The 17,764-nt window shown below is 39.6% G+C and overlaps 1 protein-coding gene across 1 annotated transcript in view; it reads left to right on the forward strand.

The window, feature by feature from the left end:
• Nucleotides 1-396: 396 nt before the first annotated feature.
• The window catches only part of STK31 (serine/threonine kinase 31), a gene marked incomplete at its 5' end in the record, with an annotated part of 31,648 nt that continues 14,280 nt past the window's right edge, over nucleotides 397-17,764 (forward strand). Inside the window, 9 exon segments of the mRNA XM_027639474.1 lie at nucleotides 397-449; nucleotides 1,793-1,892; nucleotides 2,815-2,895; nucleotides 2,897-2,964; nucleotides 3,976-4,121; nucleotides 4,336-4,474; nucleotides 6,459-6,583; nucleotides 8,552-8,654; nucleotides 9,451-9,610. Of these exon segments, the coding sequence (XP_027495275.1) occupies nucleotides 397-449; nucleotides 1,793-1,892; nucleotides 2,815-2,895; nucleotides 2,897-2,964; nucleotides 3,976-4,121; nucleotides 4,336-4,474; nucleotides 6,459-6,583; nucleotides 8,552-8,654; nucleotides 9,451-9,610 (975 nt within the window).

The following is a 17,764-nucleotide window of genomic DNA, read 5'->3' on the forward strand; positions in this document are numbered from 1 at the left end:
GCATCAGCTCAGCGGCTTTAGGTAAGTTCTCAATAGTATCACTTGTTTGTTCCTTTATTAGGCACTTTATCAGCTCTGCCACATCTTCACCACACCATCAGAATGTTTAACTTTGCAGTTGATGAATCAGACTCATCAACAGATTTCAGAATCCTTTGTCACAGATAGAGAGAGACACAGAGTATGACAAAGGTAAAGTGGGGTGTTTTTTGAAACAAACAAGTACATAATCCTATGCTTGAGGAAAATTTATTTTTTTTCTTTTCCTCAATATCACAGAATTACAGAATAGTTTGTGTTGGAAGGGCTCTTAAAGATTATCTAGTTCCCTGTCATGGGCAAGGACACTTTCCACTAGACCATGTTGTTCAAAGCTCCATCCAACCTGACCTTGAATGCTTCCATGTTGTGGGCTGCCATGTTGAAGAAGATGTAACATTTTGGGCACAGGTTAATTCAGAAAACTGTTTGATTTTAACTGAAATGTTTAATCTTACCTCCTCCCCCTCAGCAAGTTTCTGTATAAGTGAGCAATTTCAGAGTTGCAAGTATTATTATTCCCTTTTAAAGGGAAGTTTTAAACAGTTATTCTTTTCTGAAATGTCAAAAAGAATTTTCATCCAGTGAATGCATGATGAATGAGAATATGTTGGACAAATAAGTTTGTAGCTACGCTTTCTTAAATACTTGGTAGGTCAAAAAAAATCGATAGCTAAAATATTTGCTATTGACTGAGGAATACTGTACAAGGCAGTTGGAGTCCTGCTGGGGGTGGATCTCCTACCCTACAAGTGTCAATTTTTGTGTAGATGGCAGGAGGATGTTGGATGGGGAGAGTGAGAAAAAGTAAAAAACCCCAAACAATTAATGGTTTTCTTTGATGTGGGGCATGTAGCAGGGAGAGGGAAAAATCCAGAAGGAGTACCACATCTTGCCTTTCCTGTTTGGTCTGCAGGCTAATCAGTGTGTGGTCAACATCCCTGTAGCTTTCAGCCAGTTGGTGGAGGTAATGCTCTTTGTCATGTTCCCAATAGGAATTTGGGAAGGGGGACCAAATTTTACTCATTCTGTTTATGGAATAGCTTTTTATAATAAAGGTATTTTTATATGTAATAGTCATACTTAATTCTCCCCCTGGCATTCTGCAACTCAGTTGCAGTGTTTTATTTAATATTGTAAGGTACAGAAGTTAGGAGTGTGCTTCTAAGGTTAACTAAATGTTTGGTTGCACAAGTGTTTTCTTTCCAGCTCTGAGCTCTGGATCCTTTCCTTGGAGTTATGAGTAGAATGGTGTCTACTGAAAGCCATGTTACTGGAATTGACCTAGTTTTACAGTGGTTCAGCTACTAAGTTGTAAGTGGAAAAACTCTTCTTCTCTCAGCCAAACCAAAACACAAGTCTTGTATGTAAAGAGAACGAAGGGTATGGCAGAGCTGTTGTCTCCTTTTATTAAGTAGTGAAAGAAAACAGATACCACATCCATACTAACGTTTGTGAGGATTGGTAAGTAAGATCTGCAGACAGCTAGCTGGTAATTAAACTGTTAAAATTGTTCATTGCAAACTATTTCTCTGAGGTACATTACCTGCCCAGATCTGTTTCATTAATTCTTGGAAGAAATTGAGAGCAAGCTTGCAAGTGCACCTAAAATCGTGAAGACTGAAAGATTAGGGTGGGGCATTACTTGTCTCAACAGCTGTGCAACTATTTTGATTTAATTTCTGGCTGTTATAAGCCATCGAGTATCTATTAAAAATGACAGTTAATAACTTTTATGCTCTCTCCACACTTTGAATGTCAGTAGATGTAATGACCTCTTGAAAATATGTTGTGCGCTGACTGAAGCTTGTTCTTGTACTAATGCAGTTTTTGGCAAACCTGATTTTAGTAAGGTGAGTAGTTTTTGTATGTGTTTTTTTTTTTCACCTGGATATAAAGGCTTTAATTCTATGCAACCACTGTTTAAGATATTTTCTTTATCTTTGATTATGCTGTGGGCTCTATTCTCTAAGTTCTCTTTAAGAACTGTTGGCTCTCCTAAAGAAAACACTTATTTTGTGTGAGCAAGTCTGGCTGGACTTCACACTTCAGTAAAATTATGGAAACACTGTTCTTTTTTTTAACACTCATGAAATACTACATAATAAAGTAGTAAAAAGGTAATATACAGAATGCTGAATTGTGTTTCTTTGTCCAGTATACTTCATGGGTTTTTCTTTCACAAGAGAGTAATGCTTTTTTCAGAGAACTGGTTCTTTGCTCTATCTCAAGAAGTGTGAAAGATCTTTTAAAAATCTGTAATGTTGAATGTGCTGGATAAAGTACTCTTGAGAAGATAATCAGGACATATTTAGTAGCAGTTCTATGACAAACATCCAAAGGGAGCTTTTGGCTCTGATGGAAATGACCTGAAAGAGTTGGTAATCAGCATTAGGAGACTGATACAGAGGGCTAATAGTTCCTATTTAAAATTATCATTTCTAGACAGGCTGTTTGGCATGGAAACATTAGATTACCTATCTGACCATAAAAAGTCTTCTATATTGCTTCTTAATTGTAGCCTTTAGAGAAAATAATTGCCAGCAGAGATCTGTTTTGTTACTTAAAGTTTTGTCACTAAGCTTTAGACAGGTAAGCTTTAGACAGGTACCAGCGCAAGAGATTTCTCTCAGTTCCTTCTTCTGAAGTGTATCTGGGCTTAGTATAGAAGATTCTTATCTCTTCAGCGTGCTTATATTTTAGTAGTTGTCAGTGCACATTTCTGTAGGAGGTTTGAATAACCTCTGCTGATTTATATTTTATCTTATTATGCAGTGTCAGGTGTTGTACGTTGACTGTGGAAAATCTTAAATTCTGAATAGACCAAACACAGTTAAAATTCCACCAAACTTGCAATGTTTGCAGTGTTGATAAGAAGTACAGACTCTGGGCACTGCACAGACCAGCTGATCAGAACTTAAACATGTGTAACAGATTTTATATAATTTGGATTACTTGACCTGAAGCAGATGCTGCCAAATACCCACACAGTGTTCCTGGGAGGAATCCTCTGTTTAACTGTGAAGAAAGGGCATGCTGGGAAGGACCGTCTAATCTGTTGCTGTGAACCTACTCTAGAAATTAAATGGTTTTGTCAAAAATGGTTCAGATTGTGCTGGGGAGGTGATTTTTAGAGTGCGCTTTTGTCATCTTCAGAGCCTCAAGTCTATTTCTGTCTGACCCAAGTTCTTTCTGGCACTACAGAAACAAAGTACCTCTGTTTCTTTCCCTTCAGAGGAAAAACATACCTCCCTTGGTCACGGAACCTGTGATAAATTCACTTATATCCATGAACTGCTTGAATGCCTGGGTACTATGCAAACTTTTGGTCAAGAGAAAGAATAGCAGGTGGCAGTATGAACGCTGTTGTTCCTGGCCAGCACTGAACATAAAAGTCTCAGGAAGTGATGGCAACAGGACTGCTAAGTTTTACCAGTGGTGGTCTCATTTTCTGGGAGGGAGGTGGTCTCATGTTGCGGGAGGAGGAGGAAGCAAGAAGCATCTGTCCAGCTTACCTCGTCTATCATATAGAAGAGATCCGAAGAGCCCTTGTGGGCTCATCCCCATGGTCCTATTGACATTACTAAATGTGATTTCAAAGATAGATAAAAATCTCTGTTGTCAATTCCCTGAGGTTTTATGTTTTTCTTTTTTTTTCTTTTTTTTTTTTTAATAATAGTTCCTACTCCTCGAGCTAAAGCTTTATTTGCTTGTTCTGTGTAGCTTTCCTGACCCTACAACTTCCATCCCTAATTTTTAACAAAACCAGATTGTTTTCAGAAGTGGTGGGGAAATAAGAAGAAAACCCTGTCAATAAAAGATAACTTTCTTGCAGATGTCTTGCAAAGATCTTGAATATATTCCCCAGTCTTTCAAAACTGTTTGGTGAAACTGGTGTCTGCCAATTCTGGCATTTCCCAATTTCTGCATGAATAGTTTGAGTAAAGTAGATTTCAAAAAGACTTGGATAACCCACTTGCCAACTTCTATTGAGAGTCGATGGGACTTTGGACTTCTGTCAGTTATGATACTGAATTCTTCAAGGCTGAACATTGAGGGAGAGCTGTTGGTATTGAAGTCCAGTCTGATGTTGACAGTGATTAGGTCAGGCACAGTTGTAGTTATACATGTAGTAGCGTTGTTTCAGAACAAATGTGTTAAACATAAGATTTACCTGTGCAGCTATTTGGGTTTTGGTTTCAAAGATGCAATCTTTTTCTCAGAAGAGAGATGGTGGATTTCAGCTTAAAGTTTTCTGAGTGTCCAGTACGCAACTTCATCATATCTTTATTTTAGAGGGGAAGAAGTTTTTGAGCAGCCTAGCTTTTGAAAAAGAAATAAAAATACATCACAAAGCCAAGCATAAAGATGGTGCCATTGTTGCCCAGGCAGAATACAAAAAGATAGATATTGGAGAAGAGGTGGTCAAGGCAGGGTTTATTAAAAATACACATCTTCAGGAAACACTAAGGATGAGGAAAAGAAAAGTAGCTGTCACACAAAACTAACATTGGAAGGTAAAAGTTTCAGTTCTACAGTGGGTAAACAGGTCTGATCAAACACTGTACAGCACCCCAAGAGAATGCTCTGACTGAGTAGCTGCCAGCTCAGGGAATCAGAATTTTACTGGAAACCATACATTTGGCCCAAAGCAAGCCAGTGGAATGTCACAGGGCACCTGGTGTGAGTGATCTGATTAGCCCAGTTGCTGTGATGGTGGTATATCAGAAGATGGAAGTGGTTGCCTAAAATACAAATTTAAATTCTCTTTCCAGCATCAGGTAGTACTGGTACTCGATGGAAAGGAATTACATGTGATTATGTGTGCATGCTGTCATAGTTGGAATTAGAACATTAATCCATAGAAAACTATGCATTAGTAGTCTTGCTGCTTGGAGAGCTTGCTCTTCCTCGTTTGATTTTGAGAGACAGTTCCTATGTATCTTAATGCAAGATTTTGAAAATAAGGAAGGGATAGCAGCTTGTAAGCCAAGGAGAAGATACTAGAAAGCTTAGCTGAAAGTAAAGGTTGCAGGATATTGGGCCTTTAAGCAGATTTTGCAGTGATAGCCAATGCAGTGCTGCTTGTTTTAGCATTTGTGTAATTTCCATAGGCTTGTTCTTGAGCTTTTTTGTAGCTATCCCCTCCTATTTATCTCTATTTAGAACTCACTGGACAAAAATATGGATTGTAAAAGTACACTTACCCAGCAGGACAGACATATTACGGTGATTTATTTGTGTGGGAATGTAAGAATGTGTGCTTATAAGAAATAAAGTCAGCAATCACAGTTTGAAGTAAGCTTTAGGGGATAACGGTTTGTCTGCAACTTGTAATTACATTGACAAGAGGTGGTGGTAAGTTGGCAGATACAGTTGTTGTCAGAAATCTTTTTAAAGAGACTTGTCCTGCAGTTGCTAGGATTGCCATGGCAACGGGCTGCTGAGGAAAACGTTTGTGGGTGGGAAAAATGTCACTTGGCATTCAGAAAGTTGAGATGGTGTAAGAAATATAAGGTTCTATCAAAAAACTTATTTAGAATTTGCCAGTGTTCCATAATTTGAGCTTCTTGAACATTTTAAAGAATCATCTGAGGGCATGCCCTCCCACATACCAGCACAGTATCAAAGTCTGTTTTACAGTTAGATCATTTAGGCAGGTCTATGCTGTTAACATATATAGTAATATGAAATGAGGTGTTCTTCAAAATATTCCAACTTTATAGTAAAGTGCCTCATCCTGAATTATATTGATACCCTGATCTGCCCTGTGTTTTGAGCTACAGGTATGCTGTGAATCTGATTCTAAATAAGGAAGAGGGCTTTTTTCTTTTTGGCACACAGTGTTGAGGCACTTTTGTGTATAAAGTTGTCCTGACTGGCCTGAGCAGGAGGCAGCCAGGAGATTCTCTATTCCCTTTCTGTATATTTTGCACATCACAGGCATTTTTGGAGTGGTATGCCTGAGAAGGAAACAAGCTGGGATGTAATCAAAGCCGTGCAGGTGAGGATGGAGTTGATGTGGGATCTAGCGGAGCTTTGGTAGTGTACAGTATTGTCACAGTACTCAGAGACAGATGGCTTTACATCACTCGTCTTTGTTACAGAAACAACTTTTAGGGTATAGATCCCAACATTAACTCTAAAGTGCTTTGGCTTATTTATTGGGTAGGAGATTTGAGTTACAATGGACTTTGACTTTTGTGGGTTTGTAGCGTAAGTGTGCATTGTAAGATGTAAGTGTATTATAATATGGTTTTTGGATGGAAAAGACTTTTCAGTTAGTGATGGGGAAAACATACAAAGGGTTGTCTGCAAATTATGTGATTTTTTAAAAATTAATTCCTCTTAATTAATTTTTAAAAGGAAAATATTCTAGTTTCTACCTGACTGCCAGACACCAGCTTGGGACAAATAAGATCAGATCAGAAGCTGTCTGAAGAGAAACAAGTTCTCAGAAGGAAGAATATAAATCTCTTGCAGAAGCAGAACAAATTAGAACTGAAGGTTCAAGAGCCGAAATGTGAACTTCAGGAATACGGCAGTGCAAAGTGGATACTTCTCACTGCGAGTGTTTCTGGCAATAATTCTGTCTTATGGTTTCATCATTCTGCAGTTCAGCTCTGAACTGTTCTTTGGAATAGAGAAGGATTAAACTGGTTGAGTGAAGACTTGTCTTGCCCTGGTGCAGGGAGATGCTGTCAATATATGTTTGCACAGGTTTTTCAGTCCAAGTTGGACCTGAGCTCCCCTTGGTGTATGTGCTGACTTGCCACCATACTCGATGCAACTTCTGGTTTGTATGAAGGTGTTCAGGTTAACCACTTGGTGATTCAAAACGTGCTTTGTGAGTAAGGGTGTGATTTTTGCCTTTCTTTTTTTTTTTTGTTTTTTTCCTCACTTAGAGGGCAAAACAGTTTTCTGTGTGTGGGGCTGAAAATCTGTAAGCATCACAGAATCATAGCAGCTGTGAAATTTTAGAACTCCATAAAAATGAGTCTTTCCTTAACTGCTGCTTAATAGAAAGGACGCTTATGTTTCTTTCCATGGGAGATTCGTAGCATTATAAGGGAAGCACAGTACTTAGTAATAGTTACTGATAGGCTTAAAAAGTCTGTGAATGGTTTTAAGTGTGATAAACAGCAGAAGTATAAAAAGATTGTGTGAAAAGATGTTATGTATGTGTGAATTTGAAAAATGTTGTGCAAACTCTTATCCCTACAGATATAAATGGCAAATCTGCCATTTTTGTAAATCCTTTCGACATCCCCAAAACCCAAATTTGCACACAGCTGTTTCTTTTCCTTGCAGACTAAAACTAGTCATAACTAGCTTTGCTACTTGGTTAACTTTTCCTAGAACATCTATTTTCTACATAAACTAACTTGTCATTGCACAGATTCTGCATCCACTGAAGATATGATATTTGTTTCTATTCAAACTAAATTAATAAGCAACAGAATACATGACTGCAGCTAAGAAAAAACATTTAAATGCAAGAAAATCTTAGAAGCATTTCATTTATATAGTCTGATGATTTTTAAAAAACACTCTGTTTTCTACAAATTTTAATTTCTGTTTTGTGTTGATTGCAAGTAAACTATTTTAAAAGAAAAGATTATGGATATTCTTTTAAGTAAGAAAATATTTCCTCCCTGCTAAAAACACTATGGTAGGCAACGATTTATTTGAGAAGGGTGTTGTGTGGTGGTGGCTTTGAGGGGTACTTCAAAAAACACCCTGCCATCATAAGAGTTTGGATGCATATCTGCCAATAGAAACCTATTTATATCTCTATATGTTTTTGTTTTGTTCATTTGTTGACATTTCTGTTTGTTTTTTTAATATCATGTAAATGAGTCTGAAAGGCTAAAAACATTTACAGTCTGTGTTTCATTACCTGAAGTGGAGTTTATAAAAACATCTCTGTGGAATCAGAGCAGGAGTTTTCATATTTAGGTTGCCCCTGGAGGAATATAGCCTGATGTGGTGCTTGGGCTTTTTTTTGGGTCAAGAGTATTCCTTATTTTTTCTTAAGGATACTCCTCATAGGAAGGTCAGGCCGGTTGTAGGTAAAATGAGAGGTTTGCTGCACTATTTAGAGGTGTGGCTGTGATGGGAGTGAGGAGTTTAATGGGACCCTGCACTTGATTTCCCTGAATTAACGGGTAGGAATTTTTCAACAGGGGAAGAAAAAAATTCCATGTTGTCTGAAGACTTGCTAGTAAATGTGGAGTAATTGAAGAAATCTACTACTGAAATGAGAGGAAAAAAATTAACTATTAAGCCCTACAAAGCTAATAATAAAATTATTCTCATTGGTTCATATGTTTTTCTAGGCATTTTATTAGTGTTTTGAGGAGGGTCAGCTCTGTGTGTGTTTATCTCTAGTTTTCAAAAGTCTAAATTGTGGTCTGCATGTTAGTCAGCCTTGGCTGACTGTTGTGACTTTTGATCTCTCTTTCCCTGACATTGTTGAAACACTGCTCCAAAAATAATAAATAATTCATAGAGAAGGAATCATCTAAGAAAACTGAAAGCTTTGAACAACGCACTTACATTGGAATGAAAACAAGAAGTTTGGCTGTTGGGGTGAAGGCACTGAAAAAAGTTAGGTATTTTTTTTTCTAAAATAATATTAATCATTGCCTTGCTTATCCCTTGAAGCCATGCATGCTTTTTTGTTTCCCAAAAGTTTTGTTTTCTTAATTTTCTAAGAAAAATGCAGTGAGGAGTATTTCCCAAAGGCATGGCTGAAACCAGGGTGTTTTAGGAGCTAACACTTCAATTTGCATGATCTTTTTCTCAGTGTTTATCAGATAACTTTGGTTCACTTCTGTCCTTTTACCATCACTGTAGCAAGAAGAGTTTTCAATTCCATCTTCAAGGAAGATGCTAATTAGTAAATTGTTAGAAGTAACTGGGTAGTCAGAGTTCCTTGGGTATTTCTATTGCTGGGAGAGGTGTATGTCTTTGGGTAGCCCAAATTACCCTTCTACTTTTAAAGAAGAGACAAAAGTGCAGTGGGAAGAAGACTTGAAATAGAAGTGACCACCATCTCCTTAAGAAGGAATGTGTAAATTGCTACATGTGTTTGTGGAAGACAAGTTAAAAAAAAAAATACCAAGGGAGGAAATAGAACAAAAGAAAAATTAAGAGCAGGAGGGAATTTCCATGTACAGTCTTGTCAATACTGAGGTATCATGAATGTATTCTTGATCCTTCCTCACTTAAAAAAAAAATAACAGCTGAATGAGAAAAATTGCTGCTGTTACTTTTTGAAAGAACTTAAGTTATTAACATGGCAGGTGCTATCTCAAAATCAAGAGGTCTGAATAGTGTTAATTTTTAAACTGCCTGAGTTGTGAAGAAAAACTTCTCATAAAATGTTGTTTCTTCCTTATAACTTAGGCACATAAAAAAGAATAGTCATTTTGGGAAGCAGCTCTCACAAGCCATAAAAGTGGTTACAGATGTTTCTCTCACTATTCTGTGTTCCTTGGAAAAGCTGCAGAGGATTTGGACAGAATATGGCTTGGCTTAAAAGAAGATTCAATTATGCAGAAATGTGGTAGGTTGAAATTTTTTTCTCAGAAGCTATAATTTGACAGGTATTGACAGAGTATTTTAGTTTTGTAAGTGTAGCTGGACAGCATGAGCACAGCACAGAAACATTCCTCCTTTGCTAGACAACATTGAAGGCTTTGCTACCTTTGCCACAACCGATGTATTTGTGGCAGTTTTTGGGGTTTTTTTGTATGTGTGCGCTAAACCTACACTTTTCGACACCCTTGATTTTACAAAGAAATATAAGAAAATCAGAACATGGTAGCTTAAAGGGTTCTATGCTGTAATAGAAAGCACTTCGGCTCTGCAACTGCATTGCCTGAGTGCAGTGTGTGCTTCCCTCCTAGGGAGAGCACAGGGAGAGCGGTGTGGAAATGCGGTGCTAAAGGAAGATGGACTTGTACAGGGGAAAGCTGCCATCTAGTGCAACTTCTCTGGAGCCGCAGATCTGAAGGAGCCTACGTGGGTGTGCGGACTTGGCTGTGTTGCCAAGGATGGGTATGTGCTGCTTTTGGGAACGGGAAGTGTCCTCGGTCTGTGGCAGGATTTGTGGTAAGGCAGGCAAGGGATGGTAGTTGTGCATCTAGGAAAATGTGTTGTGGCTATTTTCAGGTACAACTTAAACCATTTTAAACGTGTTTGCTTAAGAAGCTTTGTTGTGTTATACTGAATTTAACAGCTTGTGAAGTGGAATAGAAAACACTGAGCCATGAGGAGAACCCAAGTAAGTTCTGTTTTTGTTGCTTGTGCATGGAAAACATCTAGAGCATGGCATACATTTGATTCCTGTTGGTGAAAAGAAATTCCTTTGTTTACTAAAACCCAGGTCAAACGTTTAAACTTGACCACATTGAGATAAGAGTTAATAAGCAGATGAAATTTTAATGTTGCATCCTATATAGGGGAGTAGTGTGTAGAAGAATAGCTAGGTTGTGAGTTACCCCGGAGGCAGGGCTGCTTAGGGATTCACTTGCACAAGCTTTCCTTGTACAAATTCCTCGTGTAATGATTCCATGTGAGATAGTAGCAGTTGTAGTTTTCTGGAGATTACATGGGACTGTAGGAATAGATACATTTCCGGAAGAATTTGTAATGGGAAGTTAGAACTCGTTTCACTAGGACGGCTTTCTGCCTAAGGTGGTGCCTCTTTCTCAAATGCAGTTTCAATGCTCCCCCTCCTCCCCTCGCATAACAAGAGAACTTCTCAGCCTTGCTCTTTGGTATGCAGAGAGATAACATGTTGTAGACACGTATAAGGCTTCCTTGGGCCAGAGAGAGAGTGGGGGGAAAGAGAGAGAAGATAGAAAAAGCCTTGGAGGAGGAGGGGCTTTGCCTTTTGCCCCTGGGGCCTGATGTGCGCAGGATCTTAAAAAAGTGATCCTTGCATCTGAAATAAACCTTTTTTTTTTTTAATCCTTTCACTGTCTTGTCATTCTTGGGAAGAATACCTACATATATTTACCTTACAGGATGATTGAGCTCAGTGGACTTCATAAGTTCGATTGAACAACAGCCCATAAGTAAAGCAAAGCCATCTTAGAAATCGTTTTCACCCCACTGGACAGTTTTGCTTTGACTCAGTTGAGCTGGAGATTGAGGAAAAGAAAACTGTTAATGTGGACCAAAGTTAGGATGGATGCAGATTCTGTAGTGTGACTAAATAGTCTCAAAGGTATTTATTTAATAGAGGAGATGGTTTCTTTGGTGCCATTCTGGTGACACTGTGTGTGTATTTTGGGCTTGTGGTTTTGTTTTGGTTTTGCATTGCCAACTCCAGCAAGCAGCATTCTTCCATGACAAACATGATGAAAAAGTGTTTCATTCTTGAAGACTATTTGAGTGATGGACTAATTTTTTGGAATATGTTAGATGATCTGGACATTGTCACCCATTTCAATTGTGAAATGACTAACAATGAAGTCATGTCTGCATGATGAGTTGTAGTGTGCTACACTGCCAAAATACTCAAAATACTGCTGAAAGGAGCTTACAGCACTTTGCTGCTTCTGATAGCTCCACAAGTATTTGTGTAGCCCTCTTGTGTGATCAATGTGGCCTCATGTGTGGCTTAAAAACTGTTTTTGTTCAGAAACCAACCCCCTCCACACCCCTCCGGGCTGCCCCACCCATTCTGACATTATTCCTGATTGCCTAAGATAAGGTGCAAAGGAATGGTGGCATGAAATCATAACTTTCCAAGAACATGCTGTTGTAAAAAAAAAATCCTGCTATCTGAAGTGGGGAAGTTGTCATAGCAGTGTCACAAATATTTTAAATCGGGAAAATTAAAGAAGACAGGAATTCTGCAGGATGTCAAGTATCCCCCAGAGTGCCCAAGTGCTGCAAGGGGTATGCAAGTGGGAATGTGTTTGGAAGTGTAGAGCTCCCTGAAGAATTAATGTAGTTTTCAAGATAACTAGGTAGCAGCTGGAAGCAGGACATCTTAAGGGTCTTGTGGAGTTTGTTTTAAGTATTTTGAAGTCTTTGGCAAACAAAGGATATAGAACAAGAGTTTTATTGGCATCATGCTAGTCGTGCAGTGCCACACAAATTACAGAATCACAGAATATGCTGAGTTGGAAGGCACCCAAAAGGATCATCGATTCCAACCCTCAGCCCTGCACAGGACCATCCCCAAGAGTCACACCATGTGCCTGACAGTATCAGCCAAATGCTTCTTGAACTCTGTCACGCTTGGTGCTGTGACCACTTCCCTGGGGAGCCTGTTCCAGTGCCCAACCACCCTCTGGATGAAGAACCTTTTTCTAATATCCAACCTAAACTCCTCTGACACAACATCAGGCCATTCCCTCAGATCCTGTCACTGCTCACCACAGAAGAGAGATCAGTGCCTGTCTCTCCTCTTCCCCTCACAAAGAAGTTGTAGACTGCAATGGGGTTTCCCCTGGGTGTCCTCTTTGCCAGGCTGAACAGACCAAGTGCCCTCAGCTGTTCCTCATACGGCTCCTCCTCAAGGCCCTTCACCATCTTCATTGCCCTCCTTTGGACACTCTTTAAGAACTGAATATCTTTCTTATATTGCATTGAAAAAACCTGCTACAATATTCAAGGTGAGGCCACTCCAGTGCAGAGCAGAGCGGGACAATCCCTTTCCTTGACCAGCTGGTGATGCTTTGCCTGATGCCCCCCCGGACAGGGCACTGCTGACTCATAGTCAACTTGCTGTTGACCAGGACTCTCAGGTCCCTTTCCATAGCACTGCTTTCCAGCATCTAATTTCCCAGTCTGTCTGTACATCTGGGGTTGACCCATCCCAGGTGCAGAATCCGGCACTTTCCCTTGCTGAACTTCACCTGATTGGAGATTGCCCAGTCCTCTAATTTGTTGAGGTCTCTCTGCAGGGCCTCTCTGCATTTGAGGGAGTCAACAGCTCCCCCCAGTTTTGTGCCATCTGCAAACTTGCTCAGTATTCTTTCCAATTCTTCTTCCAAGTCATTCATGAAAACGTTAAAGAGCACAGGGCCCAAGATGGAGTCCTGTGGAACCCCACTAGTGACAGGCTGCTGGTCCTGTTGCCAGACCCCATTCACTATTACCCTCTGTGCTCGACCCATGAGCCAGTTGTTCACCCAGCCCATTATGTGTTTATCCAGCTGTGTGCTGGACAGTTTGTCCAGAAGGATCCTGTGAGAAGCAGTATCAAAAGCTTTACTGAAATCCAAAAAGATTACATCAACTGGCTTCCCCTGATCAACTAGGTGGGTTACCTTGTCATAAAAGGAAATCAGATTTGATAAGCAGGACTTTTCTCTCATGAAGCTGTGCTGGCTGTGACCGATGACTCTGTTGTCTTTCAGGTGTTTTTCAATAGCTCCCAGAATAATCTTCTCCATAGCTTGAATTGAGACTGACAGGCCTGTAGTTTCTGACGTCCTCCTTCTTGTCCTTCTTGAAAATTGGGACATTTGCCAACTTCTTGTCATCTGGGACCTCTCCAGATTCCCAAGACCACTCAAAAATCATCAAGAGAGGTTTTGCAATGACATCAGCCAGCTCTTTGAGGATTCTTGGATGAATCCCATCAGGCCTCATAGACTTGTAGGGATCCAGCTGGAGCAGCAGATCCCACAAAATCTCAGGTTTGACTGGGAGTTGATAATTCTCACAGTCATGGTCCTCTCAGTCTCTCCACTGAGACACCCTTGGTCCATCATCTGTGTTGAAGACAGGCAAAGAATGTGTTAAACACCTCTGCCTTTGTCTGTCCTTGTTTGTGAGGTGACCATCCTCATCCTGTAATGGGCTGATGATATTTCTATACTGCCTATTGCCATTCATGGCTGGGCTTTGCAAACAAAAATTTGGGAAGGGCTCTACCCACATTTGCTACAAGCACGCTGGTGGCTAAAGAGACCAGTGTGAGATAGACAAGTCTGGTTGCAAAAGGCACAGTGGAAAGACCCTTTAGATGGTATCGTCAAGACACGATTTTTTCTGCGTTGTCTTTTCTCATTAGAGGAAAGACAAAAGACAACTATTGCCATTAATGTATTTGAAAAAACCTTTTTTATTTTCCCCCACATTTCTGGCAGCTTCAACTCCAGCTGAGCTTTGGCCACACAAATTTTCTCCCTACGGCGGCAAGCAGCATCTCTGAACTCTTCCCATGTCACTTGACCTTGCTTCCACTGGGTATACATCTTCCTTTTTGCCTTATTTCCAAGAGAAGACCCTTGTTCAGCCAAGCCAGCCTTCTGTCTTGCCTGCTTGATTTCTGACATTTGGGAATTGCCTGCCCTTAGGAGTTCATGTTTGAAAAGTGACCAGCACTGATGGGCACTGGCACCTGCAAAAACATTTTCCCAGGGGACCTTACTTAGTAATTCCCTGAGCAGCCTGAAGTCTGCTCTCTTCGTGTCCAGTGTTGAGGTTTTGCTGGCACTTTTCCTCCTGTCAACAGAGATTTTAAATTTGATGTCTTTGTGGTTGCTGTGGCCAAAATGGGCACCAATCTCCACTTCTCTCATGAGATCCACTCTGTTGACAAGCAGCAGATCAAGGAAAGCGTCTTTCCCAGCTGGCTGCCTTATAACCTGTTCCATAAAGTTGTCATCCAGGTTTTTAGGAATCTTCTGGCCTGGGCTGTACCAGCTGTGTGATGCTCTCAGTTAATTTCTGGCATATTGAAATCCCCCATAAGAACCTGGAAGTTTCTAGGTCCTCAAAGAATAATTCATCAGCACCACTATCCTGGCTGGGAGGTCTATAGCAGACTTCCACGATGACATCCATGTTATTTCTTTGCCCCTTGATTCTTACCCAGAGGGTCTCAACTGTGCCAGTGCCAACTGTGAGCTCCATACATTCTAAGCCCTATTACATACAGTGCCACCCCTCTACCTCTCCTGCCCTGCCTGTCCCTACAATGCGCAGTGTAGTGACTTAACTTTTTATTTTGCTGAGAGTAATTTTGTTTTTTAAGAATCTCTTTTCTGTGCTGTACCATGCCACAGAATCTTGACTACTATATTTTCAAATACAGGAAATGTCCAAGATGCACACAGTAAATTATGTACTTGTTAATCTGCCTGTCATACCCGCTTAAATTATACTGACTGCAGGTTGGCTAGCAGACATTTTTGATAGTGCAACCAAGTGTGATGATGTCACTAACTTCGTTTCCTGCTCAGTTAAAATGAAGTACATGTAAATCCAGTGTACAGGAAGTCCAGTGAACCCGAACAGGAAGTCCAGTGAACCCGAACAGATGGATGAAATAGTTGGCTATTAAACTAAACCAGAGTGTTTAATTCTGCTCAGTCTGTCAACCTAGCTGTCAAAATTGGCTTTACTAAGTTATATCTTGCTGTTCAGTTGCCTAAGCAATGTGCTCTTCCTTTAACCTCCCTGAAGCGCTGGTGCCCTCTCTCACTGTCACAAGGCTCATTATTTTTAAGCTCTTGGAAGTGAACGTCTTATCTTGGCTTGAGGAAATGTAATGCATCTCAAACAACTATCCCAGGTGTGAGTACACCCAATAAAAGTTTGAGTGCAGAGTAAGTGGCATTATTTCAGTTTTCATTGTCTGTGTTTTCTTAGTTGGTTTATGGTGGTTTAACTGTATCTCTCCTAGATATTGTCCCAGAAATGAAGATGGGGACTGGAACATTTTTTTTTTATAAGGTATTTATGGAAATGCTTAAAATACATTCAAAACTAATAATAGAATTTTATGTAAATTCTGTGTCCCAAGAGGAATGTAGTGGTGATGATTACTTTACCAGCTCTCCTACAGAAGTATTACTGAAAGGATGGCAGCTTTACAGATGAAAAAACAGGGGTAATTAGAAGTTTCCCTGACTGCAGTGTAAGTAGGTACTCATAGTGATAGGGTGTAACATACATGCTGACTTCTCAGACACTGTAGTTAGTGTTATATGGATGTGTCGCTTATTTGTGATTTCAGTTTTGAAACTTATTGGAGACTGTAGTGTACATATTCAGCTTTTTTTTTTTCTTGGTGGGAAAGAAGAAAAAATAATCATGCTAATGTTTAAAAAAAGGGAACTATTCAGTTGCTCATTAAAAAAAAAAAAAGTGGGGGTTGCTGGGATAATGTGAACAATTTAAGGATGGATGTTGATGCCAGACCTATCTTTAGCTATTCCATATACTGCAAAGTAGTAACTTGCACTAATGGGAGCCAAAAACTGCTGTTGTGGGCTTTCATTAGCATCGCTAGTTATGAGAAACAAGATGGTGAGCCAGATTGGAAGTGATATTACCAAGTCTAGTGGTTGGTTGTGTGGTGTTGTTTGTGCAGTTGTTTGTGTTGTGGGTTTTGTTGTTGTGGGTTTCTTTTAATGAACTAAATTTTGTAATTTGAGAAGCATTTAGTCTGTTTTAAAGGAATTTAATTGTAATGTTTACTACTGTGAAGAGCTTGCATCTTTGTAAAGCAGACTATTAAAATACTGCTTGTGTACTTAATGTTCTGTGAAGTTATCTAATGGGCATTAGCTGAGCCATGAAGTGTCCCATGTACACAGGTTGGAAGGAGATTTGTCCTGTGGCTCCTGAGCCATCTGTTGAGCTCCTTGATAGTCATTTAGTCATGTGTAGACTGTTAAATTTTCTCTAGTGCTTTAACTGGTATTAGCTGGAGTTTGGTTGCCTGGTTGAATCTTCTGCTACATTAAGTGTCTATTGCTCTAGTTTTTGAAGTAACATTCTGTAGAAGTATTGGGAAGTGTTCTTTATGATGAGGGGTCCTTATTATTTGTTATGCAGCATGTTACAGAATTGGTTTACCAACTAGCTCTTGCCTTATGCAGGAAAAACAGCAGGAAGTCTCCAGTGATGGCCAAAAGTGCAGGAGGGCCTATTAAAATCTTTTCTATTGTTGTTGTTTCATGTTTTTAAGTGCTAAAGCAATACATTCTGTTCACCTTCTGTAGTACAACTTAATCTACTGATTTTTATTATCCAGGCTATTAATGTGTGGCTGAATTACAGCAACTGTTCAATTGCTAATCTGTTTATAAAGCAGTGTGTGCTACAACTTGGGGTTTTATTTTCAGTTGGAGCTTGTCCATCTTTCAATTTCCAACCACTGGATCTCATTCTGCCCTTGTCTGTTACTGGTAAAAGATTTCTAGTCTATGATGGATACTTAAAAATTGCTGATTAAGTCCTTTTCTAAGATTTCACTAAACTAAATTGAAGACCACATTTGAACCTGTGTTTGCGTTTACATATTGATATTACAGATACATTTATATTATTTATTTCTTGTTAGCAGGAGGTGTTCATTTGACTGTTCTTTGGCTCTATGGTATTAGTGCTATGGTTAACTCTTCTGTTGTTTTCTGTTTCCTCACTAATAATTGCCCTCCACACCAGACTTTCCAAGGTTTTGAAGTGGCATGTGTGTGTGTGATAGGGAAGGGAACACATATCAGGACACCATGTTATAGCTACTTCAATCATTTTACTTTTTTTTATTTTTGGAGATGGATGTAGAAGGAAGTAGCAAATCTTTACAGCAGCTCCATAAAGCTGCAGCTTGATCTTCCATGTTCATATGTGTTTTCATATATCTATGAGCATGTTGAGTTAAATCACCCCGAAAAGAACATTGCAAGCATGCTTCCAAGTATGGATTTTTAACTTCTTTCATCCATTTCAAAAGGTTTGG

The sequence above is a fragment of the Corapipo altera genome, unplaced genomic scaffold (genome assembly GCF_003945725.1).
Source record: "Corapipo altera isolate COAL_440 unplaced genomic scaffold, ASM394572v1 44, whole genome shotgun sequence".
Taxonomy (NCBI): domain Eukaryota; kingdom Metazoa; phylum Chordata; class Aves; order Passeriformes; family Pipridae; genus Corapipo; species Corapipo altera.